The sequence below is a fragment of the Mandrillus leucophaeus genome, unplaced genomic scaffold, assembly GCF_000951045.1.
Source record: "Mandrillus leucophaeus isolate KB7577 unplaced genomic scaffold, Mleu.le_1.0 Scaffold317, whole genome shotgun sequence".
NCBI classification, from domain to species: Eukaryota; Metazoa; Chordata; class Mammalia; order Primates; family Cercopithecidae; genus Mandrillus; species Mandrillus leucophaeus.
The window spans coordinates 2,044,675-2,066,506 of NW_012103332.1; the positions used below are offsets into that span (position 1 = coordinate 2,044,675).

General features: G+C 41.9%; 1 protein-coding gene across 1 annotated transcript in view; it reads right to left on the reverse strand.

Moving 5' to 3' along the window:
* Nucleotides 1-21,832, reverse strand: part of CLNK (cytokine-dependent hematopoietic cell linker) — a 206,794-nt gene that overhangs the window by 56,452 nt on the left and 128,510 nt on the right. Inside the window, exons 6-8 of the mRNA XM_011987821.1 lie at nt 16,950-17,091; nt 15,606-15,712; nt 9,032-9,077 (exon numbers count right to left, since the gene is read on the reverse strand). Of these exons, the coding sequence (XP_011843211.1) occupies nt 9,032-9,077; nt 15,606-15,712; nt 16,950-17,091 (295 nt within the window). The remainder of the gene's footprint in view (nt 1-9,031; nt 9,078-15,605; nt 15,713-16,949; nt 17,092-21,832) is intronic.

The window sequence follows — 21,832 nt, forward strand, 5'->3', positions numbered from 1 at the left end:
TTAAATTCACAAAATGCTGGACCACTGATTCTACTGTGTTTCTACGGATGGGATATTAAGGCCCAGCGAAGGAATGTGATGTGTCTAAACTCAGAAAGGGACAGAGGGGGCCAGAAGTCACCCAGGCTTCTCGACTTGCCTCTCCACAGGCCCCTACCTAATATGAATGTGTGACTGAGGCCACGGGCTCATCTCCAGGTGCTCCTAGGACACCATACTAAGAGGTAATGCTTATCCAATGAACTATTAAAATGGGCTAAATTGCAGATTTAATTTGACAAATATTTGCTATGCATCTGATACAGGAAATAGAAAGAAATTATTTAGGCAGATAGTGAGGACAAGAGAGTCCCCAGCAGAACTTCCTTTCTAAAAAAAAACAGCCCAAGAAATCATTTCTTTTCCAACAAAGAGCAGCCTGAAAGATCGAGCTGCAAACATAGATAAGGAAGTCGGAAGCTTGCAGGGGGTGCGGTGAGGAGGCCTGCAGCTATACCAAGAAAAAAGGGCTGCGTGGGGGCCAGGCATGTCTGCCATGGAATCTTCGTCTTCCCTTTTTCGTCAGCACATGTATAGTAAGAAAGAAATGGGTAGCATGGAAAAGCTCAGGCTGAGAACCCATCTGCATAATAAGATTGAGGCAGGAGAATGGCGTGAACCCGGGAGGCGGAGCTTGCAGTAAGCTGAGATCACACCACTGCACTCCAGCCTGGGTGACAGAGCGAGACTCTGTCTCAAAAAAAAAAAAAAAAAAAGATTGAGGTGGGGGCTGCCAGAGGTTCGCACCCTATGTAGATGGCAAACCTGGTCCTAACTGGTTTTTCATGCCCTGTGTAGCTCAGACACTGCCTCCCCACTAGCTCATCTATAAAACCCCCTGTTTCACTGTGGATCAGCAACTCATTTGTCTGGGGCTCCCCTCCATGGCAGAGAGCTATTCGCTTTCTTTTTCCTATACAATTTCTGCTCTTAACCTCACTCTGTGTGTCTGCATCTTTGATCTCTGTGGCCAGGAGACACCATAAGACAACAAACCTCAGGTGTCAGCCCAGACAAGGAGGCCACTTCGCATCCACCATGTGCCCCATCTGGTGCTCTGTGTTTGCTGTCAGGAAAACAGTGTTTCATAAACCATGGTCTCTGTGATTGAGACACGTAGCCTATTTGTATACATTCATCTAAATGATTTATTGTATATGCTAAAGAAAAAACTCCATAGAGCGTGAGATGGTTTTGGCCTTCAGAGAGAGAATCTGGAAAACTTTCCAGTGCCAGGAGAAGGCAGAGGGGAAAGGAGGGAGGAAAAATCTGGGGCGTTGCTAACACAGTTCAACATGCCTTTGCTGAATGTCTACCGTGTGTCAAGAACTGTGCTATAGGTTTGTGTTGGTTTTCACCTTTAAGGACATGAAATACTGTAGGATGTAGGTGCTCTTTTCTCCATTTTATACATGTGGAAACCTAAATTTAGAGAGGTGAAGTTACTTGCTATAGGTCTCATATTTGGGAAGCAGTAAAGCTGGGATTTGAACCCGGGGCTACTTGTCTTCAAGTTCAGCATTCAATTCATACAACCACCTGCTGGCTGCTTTTTTTTTTTTTCGAGACAGGGTCTTACTTTGTCACCCAGGCTAGAGTGCAGTCGTGTGATCTCAGCTCACTGCAACCTCTACCTCCCAGGCTTAAGCTATCCTCCCACCTCAGCCTCCTGAGTATCTGGGACTGCAGGTATGTGCCACCACGTCCAGCTAATTTTTTTATTTTTTGTAGTGATGGGGGTTTCGCTTTGTTGCCCAGGCTGGTCTTGAACTCCTGAGCTCAGGTGATCCACCCTCTTTAGCCTGGCATGGTAGCTCACACTGGGATTACAGTCATGAACCATTGCACAGGGCCTTAGCTGCTTCTGAATATCACAAATCATCTCCCCCGAGGACACTATCTCACAGCTCAGTCAAATGTCCTAGGAAGCGTCCCTGGGAGACACAATTCTTCCTCCAAGAAGGCAGAATTAAGTATGCACTTTTTTGAGTTCCCACAATACTTAGACTCGCCAGATTGCAGGCTCCTCCACGTCTAAGGTGTCATGTGACTCAGGGCCAGCTGAGTGCCCAGGCACGAGGTCATTTTAAACCAAGGGTCCTAGGATCACAGCAGCAGTCGGGCAGTGTTGTAACTGTCAGTAAATAAGATGTGCTCCCTCCCTTTCGGGTACTTATTGTCTGGCTGGTGAAACAGACATAGAAACAGAGTGCTTCTTATGGGGCTTATGGCTCATGGAACAACTAAATAGCCAGCCCTAGTGTTGAGCACATAAGAAGTTTTAAATATTATTGTTTGAATTATGATGAAATAAGGTATGTTCCCCCTCTATGTGAAACTGCCTTTGCAAAGATTATATCAGTGAGAGAATTTTAATTTTTTTTTTTTTAAGACTGAGTCTCGCTCTGTCACCCAGGCTGGAATGCAGTGGTGTGATGTCGGCTCACTGCAACTTCCGCCTCCCAGGTTCAAGCAATTCTCCTGCCTCAGCCTCCCGAATAGCCTCCCGAGTAGCTCCTGCCTCCCGAGTAGCTCCTGCCTCCCGAGTAGCTCCTGGTAGCTCCCGAGTAGCTCCTGGTAGCTCAGCCTCCCGAGTAGCTCCTGCCTCAGCCTCCCGAGTAGCTGGGATTACGCCGGGCTAATTTTTTGTACTTTTTAATTTTTTAGTAGAGACGGGGTGTCTCCGTGTTAGCCAGGATGGTCTCGATCTCCTGACCTTGTGATCCGCCCGCCTCAGCCTCCCAAAGTGCTGGGATTAGAGGCGTGAGCCACCGTGCGAGGGCGAGAATTATAATATTAATAGTAAGCTAAGTTAACTCACGCCCCATCTTGTCTTTCCCTTAATTACTCCTGGGCTATTGGGCAAAGCTAACTTTGGAAGACTTTCAGGCTATAATTTAAATAATAATAGGCCTTGCCCAAAAGTCAACCACTTTTGTAAAGCTAATGGGAAGCCATCAGGCTGGGGGGATGAGAACAGCCTGAGTCCAGCTAAGGCGCAGACATAAACGATTGTCAGCCATTATTCCCGAGGTTGTAAGACATGCAATTTCCCCAGTTATTCCTGAAAATAACACCACTATTGTCGATTGACCTTTGGAGATATCTTTCCCGGTTTTTTGCATGCATGTCTGACATCCATGGTTCCAGCTAAACCCAATGTGTCCACCTTACCGCCAGCCCCTTTCCTGTGGCCCCACCCAGAAGCAATTCACCTGCTGGAAGACAGCTTCAAACCCCTATGATTTCATCTCCACCCCAGCCAATCAGCAGCAAGCACTTGTTACCTGCCCTCCCATCCCTTCCCCCAAACTGCCTTTGAAAACCCCTAACCTGTGAGTTTTGAATGAGATGATTTGAGTATGAACATCTCCCACGTGGTGTGGCCAGCCTCGTGTCTATTAAACTTTTTCTCTATGGCAGTGCCCTGGTCTCTCTTTATGCAGTAGGCAGGAAGAACCCTTCAGGGGGTTACATGTGTGCCCATTTTCATCCTGCATTATAATCTTCTCTATCCTTTCCATACACGCAGCTTTTACTATACCAATTTCATGTTTATTATTAATGGCCTTTTCTTCACATTGTGATGTAGGATATGGCATTAGAAAAACTAAGTAGAGAAGAGAGAGGGCAAGCTTATCACTGTCCATCCCTTCCCCAGGGACTGGCAGGAAGGGGAGGGGAGAGCATGCAGGGGCGGAAGCATTTACGTTCACAAGCCGCCTGTAGATGTGGCTTTCATAGACTGAGGAATATCCGTCCCAAACAATGGATCATTTTTAACCCCCGAGAAACTACTTAGAATAGGAAATGTACTGTGAACCTAGAAATGAAACTAATATATGAGTCAATCTAGGCTTTTCTAAAATGTGTTCTAAGGAGCATGGGCCAAAAAATGTGATCTAAGAAAAAACAGGTTCCATGGACACTTAAGTTACAATGCTCCATGCCATATCCCCGTTTGGGAGATCCACAATGCTCTAAAAACTTGGGCAGTAAAGAGATCTGTTTATTTTTGTTTAACTCACTGTTTCTCAAGATTAGTGCATCCAGAGTTTCCCTTTTATTTATTTTATTTTATTTTATTTTATTTTTTTTCTGGTACGGAGTCTTGCTCTGTTGCCCAGACTGGAGTGCAGTGGCTCAATCTCGGCTCACTGCAACCTCTGCCTCCCAGGCTCAGGCAATTCTCCTGCCTCAGCCTCCCGAGTAGCTGGGATTACATGTGCACATCATCACGCCCAGCTAATTTTTTTGTATTTTTAGTAGAGATGGGGTGTCACCATGTTGGCCAGGCTGGTCTCAAACTCCTAACCTCAGGTGATCCGCCTGCCTTGGCCTCCCGAAATGCTGGGATTACAGGTGTGAGCCACTGTGCTTAGCCTTCCCTTTTATTTAATATGATTCTCAACATCTCACCCAATTAATTTCAGATAACTGTACTTTGAGCTACTTGGAGCTTCATTCATTTCATCTTAGAGCAAGGGCCAATGGGAGGATGTTGTAGGAAGACATTGTTCCTCATATTTAGCTGAAAGTAAAGAACTGGGGCTTCTTAAAGGTAGGGTGTGCTTCCTGGGAAGGTGGTGAGGCTCTCGACCAACTCAATTATCTGTGAGGGATGCTATGCCTCAGTTTCAAGGAGGGGCTGCATTGTGCAGATGCTGCTATTTTAAAACTTTTGATTAAATATACAAAATAACGCCTCCATTCTGCTGGCTTGCACATAAGACACGCAGGTATAGAGGCCGCTTGTCCCCGTTTACCCCAGAGGTCTCCGGTTTTAATTTGGAATGTCCTACTTCTGAAGAACCCCTCCGTCCAGAGCAAACTGGGGTGGTTGATTCCAGTCAACACCCCAACATTACAAGGAAAACAAAAAATGCTTTTCATTATGCACGTACTTCCAGCCGTTCTGAAATGGTTTCATGGGGAAGGCCATATTTTGCCTACGTAAAAGGCAGTTCTTGTACATTGCAGTTCTGTTGGGGAATTATTATTTGGGAGATATAAATTTTCTGGAGCTTCCTTTATTAAATACCTTGTTCTTCAGTCTCCTGTTTCTGCCTACTTTATATTTCTCTATCAGAAAATAAATTTGTTACATCAAGCAGTTACAGATTCCTTTCCTTTTCTCTGAGCTGTATTATTTTTCTTGTGTGGTGGTGAGACAAAATACTGTTCTGTAGTTCCATTAATGAGTGATCTCATGAAGTTAATACTGTTAACTTTGAGGGAGCATTATATCAATGTCTCTGTTGCTTTTGAGCCATGTGTTGTGGCTGAAATACATTTACATGTAAAATGGTAGGGGAATAATATTACATTTGTTTCTGATGAATTCTGCAACCTCAGGCGTGTTATTTCTGCAAAGGATAGAAAATACCAAATTTCATCATTATTGCAATATTGTGTGTTGCCAAGTTCTGCCACTAGGGAGCAGTATCATCTATCAACTCACTGGCTCTGCGCTTTGTATAGTCTGGATGAATGGGATGTTCGTCACCAAACCAGAGGGAGAGTTTGCAGAATGCATTTTATACACTAGCAAACACAGAAAACCCTGGCAACATTACCATAGTGGAATAAACCTTGGCTCTGGTCTTGTGACTACTTGCTGATGGCCTTGAGCAAGCCACTTCCCTTGCTAAGCTTCCTTATGTAAAATGAGGGAATTGACCTAGATTAAACTCATTTCTGATTCTAATTTCTTCAGCATCTAAACTTGTCTAAAAGCAAACTAGTATAAAGGCCTTTTGATGGCATTTTGTGGAATTCTACTTTGCTTCTTTCAATCAGTTTGTGTTTCTGGATATACAGGTTCACTAGCCTATGCATAATTCTCTCTCTCTCTTTTTTTTTTTCTTTTCTTGGAGGCGTATTGTATTTCTTTATAAATTCATTCTTGTATATGTATGCTTGTCACCTCAAAGGAAATTGGCTTAGAGTTTGTGCTTGCTTCACATCTACAGCAAAGAGAAAATGCAATTTAGCTTCCTTTATTCTCAGCTTTGGTTTCTCTAGAAAAATAAGCCACACTGTATTTGAAAATTATAGCTATCCCTATCTGAAACTAAGATGATTTCTTCTAGATCTATGGTTAATGCTAGTGGTTTGTCACACACAACTTGTATTCTAAAAACTTTGCCTCCAAATAAACTTTTACCTATTTTTAGGAATGAAAAACAAAAAGTCAAGCTTTAGGGAAGATAAGTTCTTGAAATCTGACAGTTTACAGATAATGTCAGAATATGATTGCAAGAAAAATGACATAAAATGTACATTAACATAAATCTATAACTGCTCAACTTGATGAAAAATATCACCATAAAATTCTGCCATTACTGAATCAACCGATATGTTTTTTTATGACATTTTTGTGAGAGTGAATAAATTATCTGAGAATGTGTTTGCGTCAAAAATACAGAATTTTGTAATAAACACATAAATCATCCAAGCATTTTTCAGCAAGATGCCTGATCCAAAAATGGGAGGGCATTCATATTAATTTCCCCCCTTCCAGCCTCGTTCTAGATATGGTACCTTAGAGCTCTGGATGGTAATGGGGAACCATCAGTGATGGAAATGTAGGCGAGGATGCTGTACATAAAATAACTCTTCTTGAAGAAGTCTTCTATACAACCTGCCCCACCTGCAAAAGCCTCAACCTCTATGAGCCTTGCTTTCACTGAAGTCTGCTTTACAAAATGCTCATATTTTTGTAGTCATGGGACCCAACATTCGCTATAAAACAGAGCACTAACTCAATCCTGAAAGATACGTTTTTCTTGCTCTCTCTGAGGAACTGGTTTGTTTCTTGTAATGGGAAATTTGTATCACATAAGGAAGCTTGATTCCCTTTTTGCTTAGACTATCAGGTAGCTCAGAGGCAAATTAACTGTTTAATTACAGTAGAATTTAGTGATGTGTGCCTGAGGATCTTACATTTTATCGTTATTTTAATTATGTCATCTACGTAGATTTTCTTCTATTTTATTGTTCAAGCTTTTATTAACTAATATCTTTGTGAACTGAGGCATAGGGTAGATAAACATACAGATAGAGAGGTAAATAGACATATTGATATGTGGAATAATGGTCGAAGAAATTTCTGCAGTCAAAGCAGTGAGGGTGGATGGCCATAGTGAACTGTGAATAAGATGGCAATTATAAAGTTCCTTTCTCATCTGATTTCTCTCCAGGACTCATTTCTTCATGAATGCCTACAAAGCATATTTTTATGACTGAGGTCATTTTTGCAACAGTTGATTGTGGTCTGGTCTGTGATCCCTCTATTCTTCCCATCCCTTTCTCTGTTAAGAGGAGTGAAAATACTTTCTTTACATAATTCACCAGGTGTTGTTCTTTAATGCCCTGGTTAAAGAAAAGGAGAAGGGGCGGGGTGCGGTGGCTCACGCCTGTAATCCCAGCATTTTGGGAGGCCGAGGCGGGCGGATCACGAGGTCAGGTGATCCAGACCATCCTGGCTAACACGATGAAACCCCGTCCCTACTAAAAATCCAAAAAAAAAATTAGCCGGGCCTGGTGGCGGGCGCCTGTAGTCCCAGCTACTCCGGAGGCTGAGGCAGGAGAATGGCGTAAACCCGGGGGGCGGAGCTTGCAGTGAGCCGAGATTGCGCCACTGCACTCCAGTCTGGGCGGCAGAGCGAGACTCCGTCTCAAAATAAATAAATATATAAATAAATAAATAAATAAAAGGAGAACTCAGGTTAGGGGTCTTACTTAAGGTCACACAGCCTGGGAGTGTGCCTTAGGTTTTGGCTACTCTCCGTCCCCTTTACACTGCGCTGGCACTTCCTGCTATGAGTGTCTTCCATTTGCCCTCCAGAACCTCCCTCCAGCTTCACCTTCCTCTACACTGCTCTCCGCCTGGTGACACTGACCAGTAGGGACACACAGGTCCCTGTCCTCTCGCTTCTAGTTAGGTTTAGCCATTGGGAAGCCCCAGCAGGAGGTCACAGAGAGGTTGGAGAGAGAGGTGGGGGGTTTACTCCCTTGGCCCCCTCCCCAAGAAGTCTGCCTGGGCTGGTGGTGTCCCAGGACCAGTGGTCACTGCTCCCCTGCAGGCGGTGGGCTCCTTGTAGTTTTCAGTCACTGTTCCCTCAGCCCTCTTCACCTAGGGGTGGGGCTAGCCCCGCTGCTGTCAGCCATGGTTCTTGCATTGTTCTTTATTCTTCCCCCTATACCACACTCACCTGGTAAGTAGTTTCTTTGCCATACATTTCCTTCAATGATCCTAATTTGAGTATGCTGTCTATTGCCTATTGGGACCCTAACTGGTACACTTTCCCATTAAAGAAAAGATGGCACTAATAATACGTTGTAGACGATACCATTAGACACATGAAAGGTGAATTTGATATGTTTCAGTTATCGGGCAAAGTGAATCTTGGCATTGTCATCTTTTCCAATCAAGCATCATAAAAGGAGATAGGGGCACAGGGGAAAATGATGAGAGAAGCTATAATGGATACAATACCATTAAATGTCTGGCTTATCTTCCATTTATGCTTCTAGCACTGCTGAAATTGATTATTTGCTTTCAGGCTCGTACCTGTATTTTTGTCTTCAAATTGAGTTGTTTTGCCTCAGGCCTTAAAATCTGTTTTCATATTAATTAGTCAATGTTTTAAAATTAGATTTCTATCTTGTGACTTTTCTGAGGGTATGCTTGGAGAGATAACATGATTATATATTTAATGCAATCCATATGTTTCAAAACAATTCATTTCCAAAATTGCACAACAAAGAATGTGAATTTTTACAATCAATTTCTTCATCAAGAAGGTAAGGCAATAAAAAGACATAAAGTGTGTGAGACTCTACTAAAATTAGTAGTTATTTCCTGAAGTGTAATTCAATAGATCGCCTTGTGTAAGGTCACCCATGACCACGAACAGCAATGCAAGACGATCTTAGAAGCAAAAAGTTTCCATACTTACATTTTACACTTTGAGTGACATGACCTTACCTTTAATGTTTTGGCTTCTGATGTCCTTGGAAATGGGCTTGTCCACCTGTAGAAGACAATGTGGCACCATTATCTCTTCAGTTGTGACTATGACCCCATCTGATGTCTTGACACTGTGGTTAGGTTCCCAAGGATAAAGCCATAAGTCCCCGGGCTCTCTGGTTTTCAATGTATGGTTGACTGTCAGCAAACACATATAAATACATGCACCTCTGCCAATGAAGGGTGCGGTGGCCTGAGTGGTGTTTGGTATAACAACACGCAGGGTTGAGAACCAATCCTGCCTCTATTGCTGGCTTTAGAAAAGACATTGAGTATATTATGAACTTCAGATTTTTCATCTTTATCATAGGAAAAATGCTCATCATTCATGTCCCTGAGTTAACATGATGATCCATCTATGGGATCAGGTACATGAAAGCAATGAAGCAGGCAGGTCAGGGTATGGCCTCGTGGGAAGGCCCGGGTTAGGATTCCACCTCCAGCTCGCGCTCACTGTGAGAACATGGAAAATTACTTAGCTTCCGTTTCCTGAGGTTCAGTTTCCTCATCTGTGAAATGGCGGTAACAAAGGCACTGATACCCTTTTGAGGATGGGAGGATAACACAGAACACAGCATGCACTGTGCCAAGAACACAGGTGTCGCTAACCACACTGAATACATGTATCACTATTAATATTATTAAAGACATTAGTGAACTATTAAGGGGTACCCAACTGGAAGACATAAGGGTGAACAAGATGAAGATCATAAAGGGTTCCCTATGTCTTTGAAAACCTTTAAGCCTAGGTAATATTAATATTAGGGTATTAGTATTAGTCTTTTTTTTTTTTTTTAAGACGGAGTCTCGCTCTGTCGCCCAGGCTGGAGTGCAGTGGTGCGATCTCAGCTCACTGCAAGCTCCGCCTCCTGGGTTCAGGCCATTCTCCCACCTCAGCCTTCCAAGCAGCTGGGATTACAGGCGCCCACCACACGCCCGGCTAGTTTTTTGTATTTTTAGTAGAGAAGGGGTTTCACCGTGTTAGCCAGGATGGTCTTGATCTCCTGACCTCATGATCCGCCTGCCTTGGCCTCCCAAAGTGCTGGGATTACAGGCGTGAGCCACCGTGCCTGGCTAGTATTAGTCTTTATTGGCACCAGGTTGAGTTGGGCAAGGTGGGTCAGGGGTTCGTTGAATCCCCCGTTACCTCTTATCCTCTGTGGAACATTGAACCACAGTATTTATGCCTGGAAGGGTCATGGCCCTTCTTCTTTTGGTTATATCTAGTTAGGGGTTGACTGTTGGTTGGATTTTTTTTTTTTTTTCTTTATCATGGCTATTGTCTTCTTCATTGCATCATCAGCTTCCAATTTCTCTAGGGTTACCTTGTGGGGACTGGGGTGCTGGATTTTTTTTTCAATGTTCTTGTGCACCTTGATCTTTTAGTCTTCCCTGTGTGCCTGCCCCACAGATGGAGTTTCTCTCAATGCTCATGCCCCACCCTGCATTGCTAGCCTGGTCATGGAGGCAGGAGAGGTTCCCGTTGTCTCCACCCTAGGTGGGATTTGCTACCTTAGGTGAGATTGCTCTGAGCAGTCCCAAGAAGCAGTATTAGTACAGGATTCCCTGGCCCAGGAATATTTCCTATCCCTCCCCTGGGGCAATTCCCAATTTCTATCAAATAAATATTTACTAGTACCCACTAATATGTCTGTGGCAATGCTACATTATGAGGGAACACAGAGAAATACCATCTTGGATTCACAGGTACATTGTAACAGATTTTTCAGTTTGGGTACTATTGAGAATTGAGATTTGGGGTCAGAAAATTCTTGTGCCTTGTAGGATGCTTAGTAACGTCTCTGTCTTCTACCCACTAGATGTCAGTAGCACTCAGTCGTGACAACCAAAAATGTCACCAGGCTTTGTCAAAAGTCCCTTGTTGGGGGGGCAAAAACTTTCCACGGAGAACCACTTATCATAATGCAACATGTACCAGGTGTGGAAGACTGCATCATATGGCTTCCTTCGTAAGACTCCTCCAAAGGCACTGGCTACGTTCAGAGATGCAGGTCTGTGTGCGTTTTCACCCTGTGCTTACCTCCATCTGACCACTTCCTAGAACATGGAAACTGCCTATCTGTGTCACTGCCTCCTTCCTTAGACTGTGGGCACTGGCTCACCATCCTACCCCCATTGCTAAGCACAGTGCTCGGTACACAGTACCTGCTCAATAAATAGAAGGATGGGTAGTGGTTTAGGGCAAGACAGTTGTAGCCCACCGAAGCGGTCTCGACAAGAACTTGCCTTTGTAGAAATTATTGAAGATCCATTTCTTTTTTTCTTTCTATTTTTTTTTTCCTTTGAGACAGGGTCTCACTCTGTGGCTCAGGCTGGAGTTCACTCTGTCACCCAGGCTGGAGTGCAGTGGCACAATTTCAGCTCACCACAGCCTTGACCTCCCGGGCTCAAGCAATCCTCCCACTTTAGCCTCCCAAGTAGCTGGGACTACAGGCATGCATCACCATGCCCAGCTAATTTTTGTACTTTTTGTAGAGATGGGGTTTCACCATGTTATCTAGGCTGGTCTTAAACTCCTGGGCTCAAGCAATCCACCTGCCTCGGCCTCCCAAAACATGGCGACTACAAGTGTGAGCCATCACACCTGGCTGAAGATCCATTTCACAGATAATCTCAACATAAATGTGCAGAACTAGTAAGAGTCAACTCCTAGGAATGAGATTGTCACAAAAAAAGATAATCTGATTGCCATAAATATTTGATGTTTACAACATTGATTACAAAAGCAACACTCCTCCCCACCCCCGCCCCTTTTTTTTTCTGAGACAAGGTCTTGTTCTGTCACCCAGGCTAGAGTGAAGTGGCACAATCATGGCTCACTGCAGCCTCGATCTCCCAGGCTCAGGCGATCCTCCCATCTCAGCCCCCAGAGTAGCTGGGACTACAGGCGTGTGCCACCATGCCCAGCTATTTTTTATTTTTCATATTTTTTTAGAGATGAGATGTTACTCTGTTACTCAGGCTGCTATTGAGCTCTGGGGTCAAGGAATTCACCCACCTCAGCTTCCCAAAATGTTGGGATTACGGGCATCACCTACTGCACTTGGCTAAAACGCCCTCTTTATCTGAACTGAGGCCAAACACTTGTTGAATTTGTGAGACAACTCCCCTCTGAACTTTTGCTCACCCTGCCCTATCCTTTTTCCTCACATGGTTTCATTTGAATTAATGTGCTGAGATTGTAGTTCCACCTGCAAAGTGATCTAGCCAAAGGAAGAAACTTGTTTTTAACAGGAAGCTACAAAGATGACCTGAAGGAATAGAAAGTGTAAGAATAAAGGCTTAAATCCTGGCATAGTTGTTTTTAGAAAAAATCAAATGAGAATTATTCTTTGTAAAAAAAAATTCTATTCATGAAACCTTACCTGTATAAAAAGGGATTGTCAGTCGTTTACAGGGAAAGTTCAGCTCAACTTTTTAGTTCAGCGTTCTCTACTTTATAACCAGACCAGAACTGTGTCTTTAGCCACTGGTCCAATCTCTCTGGAATTCTCGTTCCCTGGCCACGCTTTATGCTCTGGTGATGAGTGTCCTGAAATGCTGTCCTCCCTCTCAGACAGCCCCTGGGGGACTGCCCTAGATGCAGATCTTGATGATAGCAGCAAATAGTAGCAGGAAAATAGGAGAACTTTGAAGGTCAGACTGAGAAAGTCTTCTCTGTGAACAGAAGTTGAACTGGGGAAAGACTGGGTCTCTTTTCCTACTAAACAGGTATTTATTTTTAAAGCTTGAGTTCAAATGATTGAAAGTATGTTATTTTTCATTCATTTAACCAGCATCTATTGAGAGCCTCTTACAAAGGCACCATGTTAGGTGTGGGGGCTGAAACAGCACCTGACCTCATAGAGATGTCCTCTACGGACAGATTGCTTTATGCTTCGGGCTGGAAGCACAAAGATGCATTTCTTGGATCTTATTGAAGATCCATTTCTTTTCTTTTTTTCTTTCTTTTTTTATTTTTTGAGACAGGGTCTCGCTCTGTTGCCCAGGCTGAAGTTCAGTGTTGCTATCTCAGCTCACTGCAGCCTTGACCTCCCAGGCTCAAATGATCTTCCCACCTCAGCCTATGTGCTGAAAGCACATGGAAATACTGTGTTTTCTATGTATTACTACAACAGCGATGGGATTTTATAGGTAAGACCATGAAGGCTCAGAGAGGGTGAATAACAGGCCCAAAGGCACAGAGCTTATAAAATTGGAGCTGTTAAAATGGGAGTAATATTCATCTTTCAAGTTTTTTTTTTTTTGTTTTTGTTTTTGAGATGGAGTCTCGCACAGTTGCCAGACTGGAGTGCAGTGGCATGATCTCAGTTCACTGCAACCTCTGCCTCCCAGGTTCAAGTGATTCTCTTGCCTCAGCCTCCAGAGTAGCAGGGATTACAGGCGCCCGCCACCACACCTGGCTAATTTTTGTATTTTTAGTAGAGACGGGATTTCACCATGTTGGTCAGGCTGGTCTCGAACTCCTGACCTTGTGATCCTCCCACGCTGGCCTCCCAAAATGCTAGGATTATAGGAGTGAGCCACCACCCTGCCGCAAGATTGTTTTAAGGATTAAATTTCATTTGATTCTTTTAATCCAATCTCTACTGAGAATTTTTTTCCTTGATCTTCCTTGTCCTGCATTATCATGATTTTTTGAAGCACGCTTCCTTATCTACTGTCTATCTATTGTGTGTTTATTTATGACTGGTCTCCTACCACTAGCATGTATGTTTCACGAGCACAGGGAATTGGCCATTCATGGGTGTGTCTTTAGAGTCTATAATTGTGTCTGATCCTAGCAGGCACTGATGACAGTTCTTGAATGAATTTGTTGAGTGAATGATTGAAGTGTTTAGCTTCAATCATTGCTGTGCCCGTGTAAAAAGGAAGTGTTTGATTTTTCATCACTCATCTTGTTCCTTCAGTCTCTATCAGATATCTGCTGTGTAAATGGTCAGTGTTGCTTGGTAAAATTTGTAGTTTCATTTTTCTGTCCAAATTAACAGAAGCCCTCAAGTTAAACAGACGATGTGAATACGTAATATGTGAGGAATATTCAAAAGCACGTTAATACTCATTAATAACTGTGGTGCAAACTAAAAAAGAATAGTGAAATCCCTTTTTAAAAAATGCTACTGAAAAAATAATAGCCCGTTTTGGTGATATTTCTAAGGGGTGGACCTTCCTAAACAGAGTTTCTGGGAGGGTAAATGGAAACAATTTTTTAGAAAGGAAATTTTACAGTACATACTAAAAGCCTTTAAAATGTCTTCACTCAATGGTTTAGTAAAATAATTGAAAATCCCGTAACGGGTTATGCTTTGTCTATAAAAATTATGCCTGTGAATGCTTGTTTATCACATGGGAAATTGTTTTATAACAGAACTTAATGTGAGAAGAAAAATAAAGCAAGTATATACTGAACAATGAGACTTCCCTTGTATGACAGATACGTGCATAGAAAATACTGACAATGGCCGGGTGCGGTGGCTCACGCCCATAATCCCAGCACTTTGGGAGGCCAAGGCAGGTGCATCACGAGGTCAGGATTTCGAGACCAGCCTGACCAACATGGTGAAATCCCATCTCTAACAAAAATACAAAAATTAGCCCGGTGTAGTGACGTGCACCTGTAATCCCAGCTACTCAGGAGGCTGAAGCAGAAGAATTGCTTGAACCTGGGAGGCAGAAGTTGCAGTGAGCCGAGATTGAGCCACTGCACTCCAGCCTGGTTGACAGAGCGAAACTCTGTTTAAAAAAAAAAAAACAAAAAAAACTGATAATGAAGTGTACCAAAATGTTATGACTGATAATTGCAATCCCAGGGGGTGATCATTTGTATTTTATGCCTTTCTGGATTAAGAAAATTAAGTGTTAGCAAATGTTTTATGAAAAATAAAATTCTATGTATGCATTTAGGGCATTTGCATTTACTAGTTTTTTTCTTTTCTTTTCTTTCTTTTTTTTTTTTTTTTTTTTTTTTTTAGACAGAGTCTCACTCTGGCACCCAAGCTGGAGTGCAGTGGTACAAAATTATCTTTTGTAGCTTCCAAACAGCATTTTGAAATAAGCATTGTAGGATTTTCTGTTTTTTCCTGTTTGGCAGATAAAGTTACAAGGAGGCTTAGAGAGGTTTCATGACTTACTTATTACCTCCCCACTCATGACTTAACTTATTACCTCAACCACGTTAGGCTGAGACGCTGGGCAAAATCTTACATTATGATCAGAAAGATTTGAGTTCATGTTTTTTCTCTGGAGAGTGCGATGAGCGTTAGATGAGATGCATGTGGAAGTCCTTAGCCTGCTCTCTGGCTCACAATCTTCAACATATCTGAATTCTCCTCCTTTCTAGAGGCAGGACCATGATGCTACCAGGTATAAGAGTCACCTCCCATCCACCTCAATGAGCTCGACCTGCTCTTTCCCTAATGAGATGGCCTGGGGGACAGGAGATGTGGCAGTTTCTGGCTGGTTAGGAAGAGCCCTACACATGTTTGGGTCACAAGGTCCAGCCTTTACTCACTCTTTCCAACCTCGTCTGTGTGTTCCAGGTCTGCTGTCCAATAGGGATAGAGGTCCTGGTGTCTAACGGAAGGGGAGTGTCCATTGCAACCTTCAAATAGCGTGTATCTGTGCAACCAGAAAAATATGAAAGTCATACCTTATGTGGACTCAGCACACTACAATTTACAAAGTATTTGCATATCTACAAACTCACTGGATCATTACAATGTAAGTACAAGGCAAGCAATTCTGCTTTCATTTAACAGAGTAGGAGACTGATGTATGAAGAGAAGAAATTGCTCTTCTCAGTGCACACAAATAAATGCCAAAGTCTGAACTTGAACGTTCTTCATTTTCTCATTCATCTTAGAAATTCTATAATTCTTGCAAGATTTGGGCTATGCCATGCCCTTTAAAAATCTTACCAGATCCCACCCAGCCACACCCCATGCCAGCTCTCCTTTCTATATTACACACTTAACATATTCTATCACATTCATCGGTTGAGCTGCCTGTTTCTGCCATGAGACTGCACCTTCCTGAGGTAAGGATCATGCATTGTTTGTCTCTGTGTCCTCTGATCAATCCTAACATGGAAACTGGCACATAGTAGATGCTCAGTGAATGCTTATCGAATGACTGAACAAAAAAAGTCATCATCATCTACAAGATGACTTTCTCCAAATACACTTCTATGGATTCATTTTAGTGGTTCAGGCTGTCAGAAATCGTGAATGCTTCCTCTTCCCCCTTACAATGGGGTGCTTTATCTCAAGGAACTTGCTGAAGCTGCCCGTTGTGCTACAGTTAGAGACAGAGGCGGGTGTGAAATTAGGTCCTCTTTATTCTTAACAATTGCAGCTTTGCTGCCATGCCCTGCTGATGCTCTTAGGCTGGCTGGCTGGCTGCACAATGAATTAACCAAGTTAAAAAGTCTTTTTTTTTTTCATTCTACTCCCCTCTATGCAGACCTCATTTAACATTTCCCATGCTGCCGCATCCCTGCCTATCTACCCTCCGTTATGCTCATCAGTTGTTCCTAGGGCTCACGGAGAACATCATGATAATAATGGTGAGGATTACAGATCTCTGGCTTGGTACCAGGTCCTCTGGTGAGAACTCAACATGCCTCATTCATGTAATCTTCAAAAGAGCTCTCTGGGGCAACTTCTATTATTATGAACCCTGTTTTCAGAAAGAGAAAGTGAATTGGAGAGACTTTCTCAAGGTCACACAGCTAGTAAGTCATGCGGGCAGATGTTAACCTAGGGTTGTTTAATTCAGAAACCGCACCTTTAAATAGTGTGCAATATGGCGGCGTGTATATGCATCTTCTTGTTCTAGGCAGACCCCTAAACGTTACCTGCATATTCAGATTCCTTTATAGGCCGGGCTGGTAAAATTTTAATTGACTGCCGCGTCTCTTCCATCCGAAGCTCAGGGTCATCATAGTCATCATCTTTGTGGCCTTTTGCTCCATCCAGGACTGCAGCAAAGTTTCTTTCCTAAGCAGGTGGTAACATTCCAGTGATTCGAAGGAAGATACAATGTTGACAAAGACAGGCTACAGTGCTGGCTAGAGAAGTGGGATGGACTTTCTTAGCTGCAAGTAAAATATTTAAGAGTCTAGGTTCTGGGATCTTAAATAGAAGTTTAATTCTTGCGCTAGTGAGAATTCTAAAGATATCTCCCAATATTCCCATCTCTGATTACTCAATCAACACTAATCTAGGTGCTGCTGTGAAGGGACAGTGCAGATGTAATGAAGGTCACTAATTGGCTGACCTTAAAATGGGCGGATTATCCTGGATTACCTGGGTGGGCCCAGTGTAATCACATGAACCCTTAGAAGCAGAAAGAGGACCTATTTGCAAATAAGATAATCTTGTATTTAAATAATTCGCTAAAAAAATTATTAGAACTAATAAACGATTCCTCAAGGTGTCAGGATACATGATTAATATACCAAATTCAATTGTATTTCTATATGCTAGTAATGACAATTTATATTTCTATAAATTAGTAATAAACTGAAAATAGAAATTAAGAAAATGGGCTAGGTGCAGTGGCTCATGCTTGTAATCCCACCGCTTTGGGAGGCTGAGGTAGGAGGATTGCTTGAGGCTAGGAGTTTGAGAACAGCCTGGGCAACAGAGTGAGACCTCGTCTGTACGAAAATGTTTTTAAAAAGGAAACAATTATATTAGCATAGCATCAAGGAGAATAAAATATATGGAAATAAATTTAACAAAAGAAGTGCAAAACTTGTACTCTGGAAACTGCAAAACACTGTTGATAGTAATTTCAGAAGACCTAGATAAATGGAAAGATGACCAATGATCATGGATTGGAAGACTTAATCTTGTTAAAATAGAAATACTTTGCAAATTAATATACTGATTTATTTTGCAGAAATTGACAAGATAATCCTAAAATTCTTATGAAAATAAGAAGAACCAATAATAGCCAAAACAATCTTGGGTTTAAAAAAAAAAAAAAGATAAAGTTGGAGGATTAACACTTATTTCAAAAGTTAGTACATAGATGCAGTAATCAAGACAATGTGGTATTGGTAGTAACATAGACATGCAGATAATTGGAATATGATTGAGAGTCCAGAAATAAACCTTTACCCTTAGGGTTAATTGATTTTTAAGAAGTGTGCTAAGACACTTCAATGGGTAGAAAGAATAGTCTTTCAACAGATAGTCCCGAGACAACTGGATATCCACATGCATCATAGTGAAGTTGAACCTCTTTTTTATACCATATGCAAAAATTAAATGCAAATGGGCCATGAACATAAATATAACAGCTAAAACTATAAAACTCTTAAATATTGGAGTAAATCTTCATTTCTTGGCTTAGGCAATGGTTTTTTAGATAGAACAAAAAATACAAGCAATAAAAGAAATAGATAAATTGGACTTAATTAAAATGAAAATCTGTGTGCTTCAAAAGACCACAAAAAATAAAAAGGCAACTGTGGAATGAAGAAAATATTTGCAAATCATGTATCTGATAAGCAGCTTAAATCCAGAATATATGAAAAACTCTTGCAATGCAATGATTTAAAGATAAATAACCTAATTTTAAAGTGGGAAAAGGATCTGAATGGATGTTTATTCAAAGAAGATATACAAACCATCAATAATCCCATGGAAAGATGCCGTTAAGAAAATGCAAATCAAAAGCACAATGAGATGTCAGCCATACACCACCAAGATGATTAAAAAAAAGACAGATAATAATCAGGGCTGACAAGAATGTGGAGAATTTGAGACTCTCATGCATTGCTGATAGGAATGTAATAGGGTACAGCTACTGCAGAAAACACTTTGGCAGTTTCTCAAAAGGTTAAACACAGAGCTACCCTGTAATCCAGCAATTCCACATTCATGCAAAAAGTAGCACATGTTTATAGCAGTATTATTCTTAATAGTAAAAAAAGTGGAAATAACCCAAATATCCATGAACTACTGCACAGGTAAATAAAGTGTTGTATAGCCATACAATGGAATATTACTCAGCAATGAAAAGTAATAAAGTATTGATGTATGCTATAACATGGATGAGCCTTGATAATATTAGGCTAAATGAAAGAAGGTAGTCATATACAAAGTGGAATGTTGCCTGATTCTGTTTATATGAAATGCCCAGAACAGGAGGATCTATAGATAAAGAGTAGATTAATATTTGCCAGCATCTGGGGGAAGAGGGAACTGGGTTTCATTTTGAGATGATAAAAATGTATTGATTGGAGTGATGGTTATAAAACTCTGCGAATATACTAAAAAACCATTGAATTGTACTCATAAAATGGGTAAACTGAATGGCATGTATATTTTATCTCAAAAAAAACCCTGTTTTAAGAAGCAGAAGAGGAAGTCAGAGAAAGGAAGTAGAAGAGAAAGAAAGAGAGATCTGGCAGAAGGATGACTTACAGAGAGTCCAAGAGTAGAAGGATTTGACAGCAGCCAGCCAGCAGGGACATGGGGACCACAGTCCGACAGTAGAAAGGAACTGGATTCTATGAAACAACCTAAAAGAATCTGGAAGCAAGTTCCTCCTCAGAGCCCCTGGAGGAGAATGCAACCCTGCCAGCATGTTGCTTTCAGTCTTGCGAGACCCAGAACAGGGGATCTAGTTGAGCCATGCTGTGCTCAGACTTCTGATTGCATCCACTGTGTGATAATAAATGGTCAAGCTGCCAAATCTGTGGGGATGTGTTATGGCAGCAATGGAAAACAAATGCAATTATTTGGGTCTTTACTGTTAAGGGTGGGGCTTCAAGAAGTGACACCACTCTCTGTATGTTGTCCTAAAATGTGACACTATCGCAGTAAAAGCAACTGCAAGGTGAAATTTTGTGCTAAAGCTGACACCATCATTTTTGAAATTCTAGTTCATTCAATCAGGTTTAGGTGTGAGAATTTAGGTAAAATGTATAGTTGAGAAAATTCTATGGGTTCATATCCCCCCAGCTGCCCCACTCTCCAAGTGAATTGGCCAAGACTATCATTTTTTTTTTTTTTTCATTTTTGGTCATTTTTCCATTCCTGAAATGGAGCCAGGAGACCAGGTTATAGACCATTGGTATTGCACAACATTTGAGGTGGAGTAAGTGTCATTGGACTTTGGACATTAAGACTTTGACTAAAGTCTTCACTTTGCTAGATTGGAGATATGCCTTTGCCTTGAAGCTTAGTTTTTTCATCTGTAAAATGGGATTTCTACATATTTGTACTGTTAATAAGAACAGTTGCCATAAAAGATGGTCTCAACGATTCCTCTCTAACCTTAGGTTTTGCTTTGGCTATTGTTATAGACTAAATGTTTCTCTACCCCCACCCCACCCCCTACTGCTCACACAAATTCGTGTGTTGAAGCCCTAACCGTCAGTGTGGCTGTATTTGAAGATGGTACCTCTAAAAACGTAATTCAGATTAAATAAGGTCATAAGGGTGGGGTTCTCATCTAAAAGGATTAGTGTTTTTATAAGAAGAGACAGCAGAGAGTTCTCTCTCTCTCTCTCTCTCTGTCTCTCTCTCTCTCTCTCTGTCTCTCTCTCTCTTTCTCTGGGTTTCTCCCTCTCTCTCCTCACTCGTGCCCAAATGCACACACTAAGGAAAGGCCATGTGAGCACACAGGGAGTCATTTGCATCACAAGGGGATAGTTCTCGCCAACCCTACTGGCACTTTGATCTTGGACTTCTGGTCTTCAGAGTCATGAGAAAATAAATCTCTGTTGTTTGAGCCATCCAGTTTATGGCATTTTGTTATGGCAACACTGGAAGACTAACACAGGCACTCACCAAAGGCTCTGGGTCTGAACACTAGACTGGCAGGAATGGACACCAATCCGTAACAGATGCACTCGCATGCAATGGTCATCATAGGAATTCTGGAATGTGCTCCTCCACATTAAAATCTGCAGCCGGCATGGTGTTATGTGTAAGCAGGGACACGACTCTTGATCTCGCATTCTTGGGAAGGTTACTTAAGCTTCCTGACTGATATGTTCAATCTGTAAATTGGAGATGACTAAACCCACCTTATCTCGTTGTTGTTAGTTGAGGAAATGTATCTCAACGCTCTACTTTGGCATCTATCCCACAGCAGGAACTCAGTACCTGTTGGATCTTTTTTCTCTAGTTGATGTGTGCTGAGTCATAGGTAGAGCCCAGTACCCAGGACAAAGCAAAGCAAAGTTGCTAGTATGTGAACTCCAGGAAGTTTCACTGTTGACACAGCAAAGGGAGAGACGGTGTCTCGGTTCTGGAACTGTACACCCAGTGAGCTCTGAGCTGGAGCTCAGGCAGGAGACTCCTTTGGGGATTTCACAGATGGGTATGTGTGCAAAGGTGCCATTTACATACTGTTAACGGCAATTACCAAGGCTCTCTAGGGCTTAGCTTCTTGGGGGAAAGTCTTGGACCTGCTGGAAGAACTGGGATGTGAGCCTCAACCCATTTTCCAACTTTCCACCCAATACCTTGCTAGACTTCATAGAGTCAGGACATGATAAGAATGCTGGGAAGAACAACCATCACTCCAGGTCAGAAGATACTTTTGCACCCATGAGTAAATATAAGTATTTTGGTGTACTTCTTTAGAGAGAGAGAGAAAGAGAGAGAAACAGATGTTTGTTTTAAATATAGAGTTATATCTATTTATCTATCAATGTATTATCTATTTTCTATCAATTTCAAGGATTTTTTTTTTTTTTTTTTTTTTTTTTTTTTT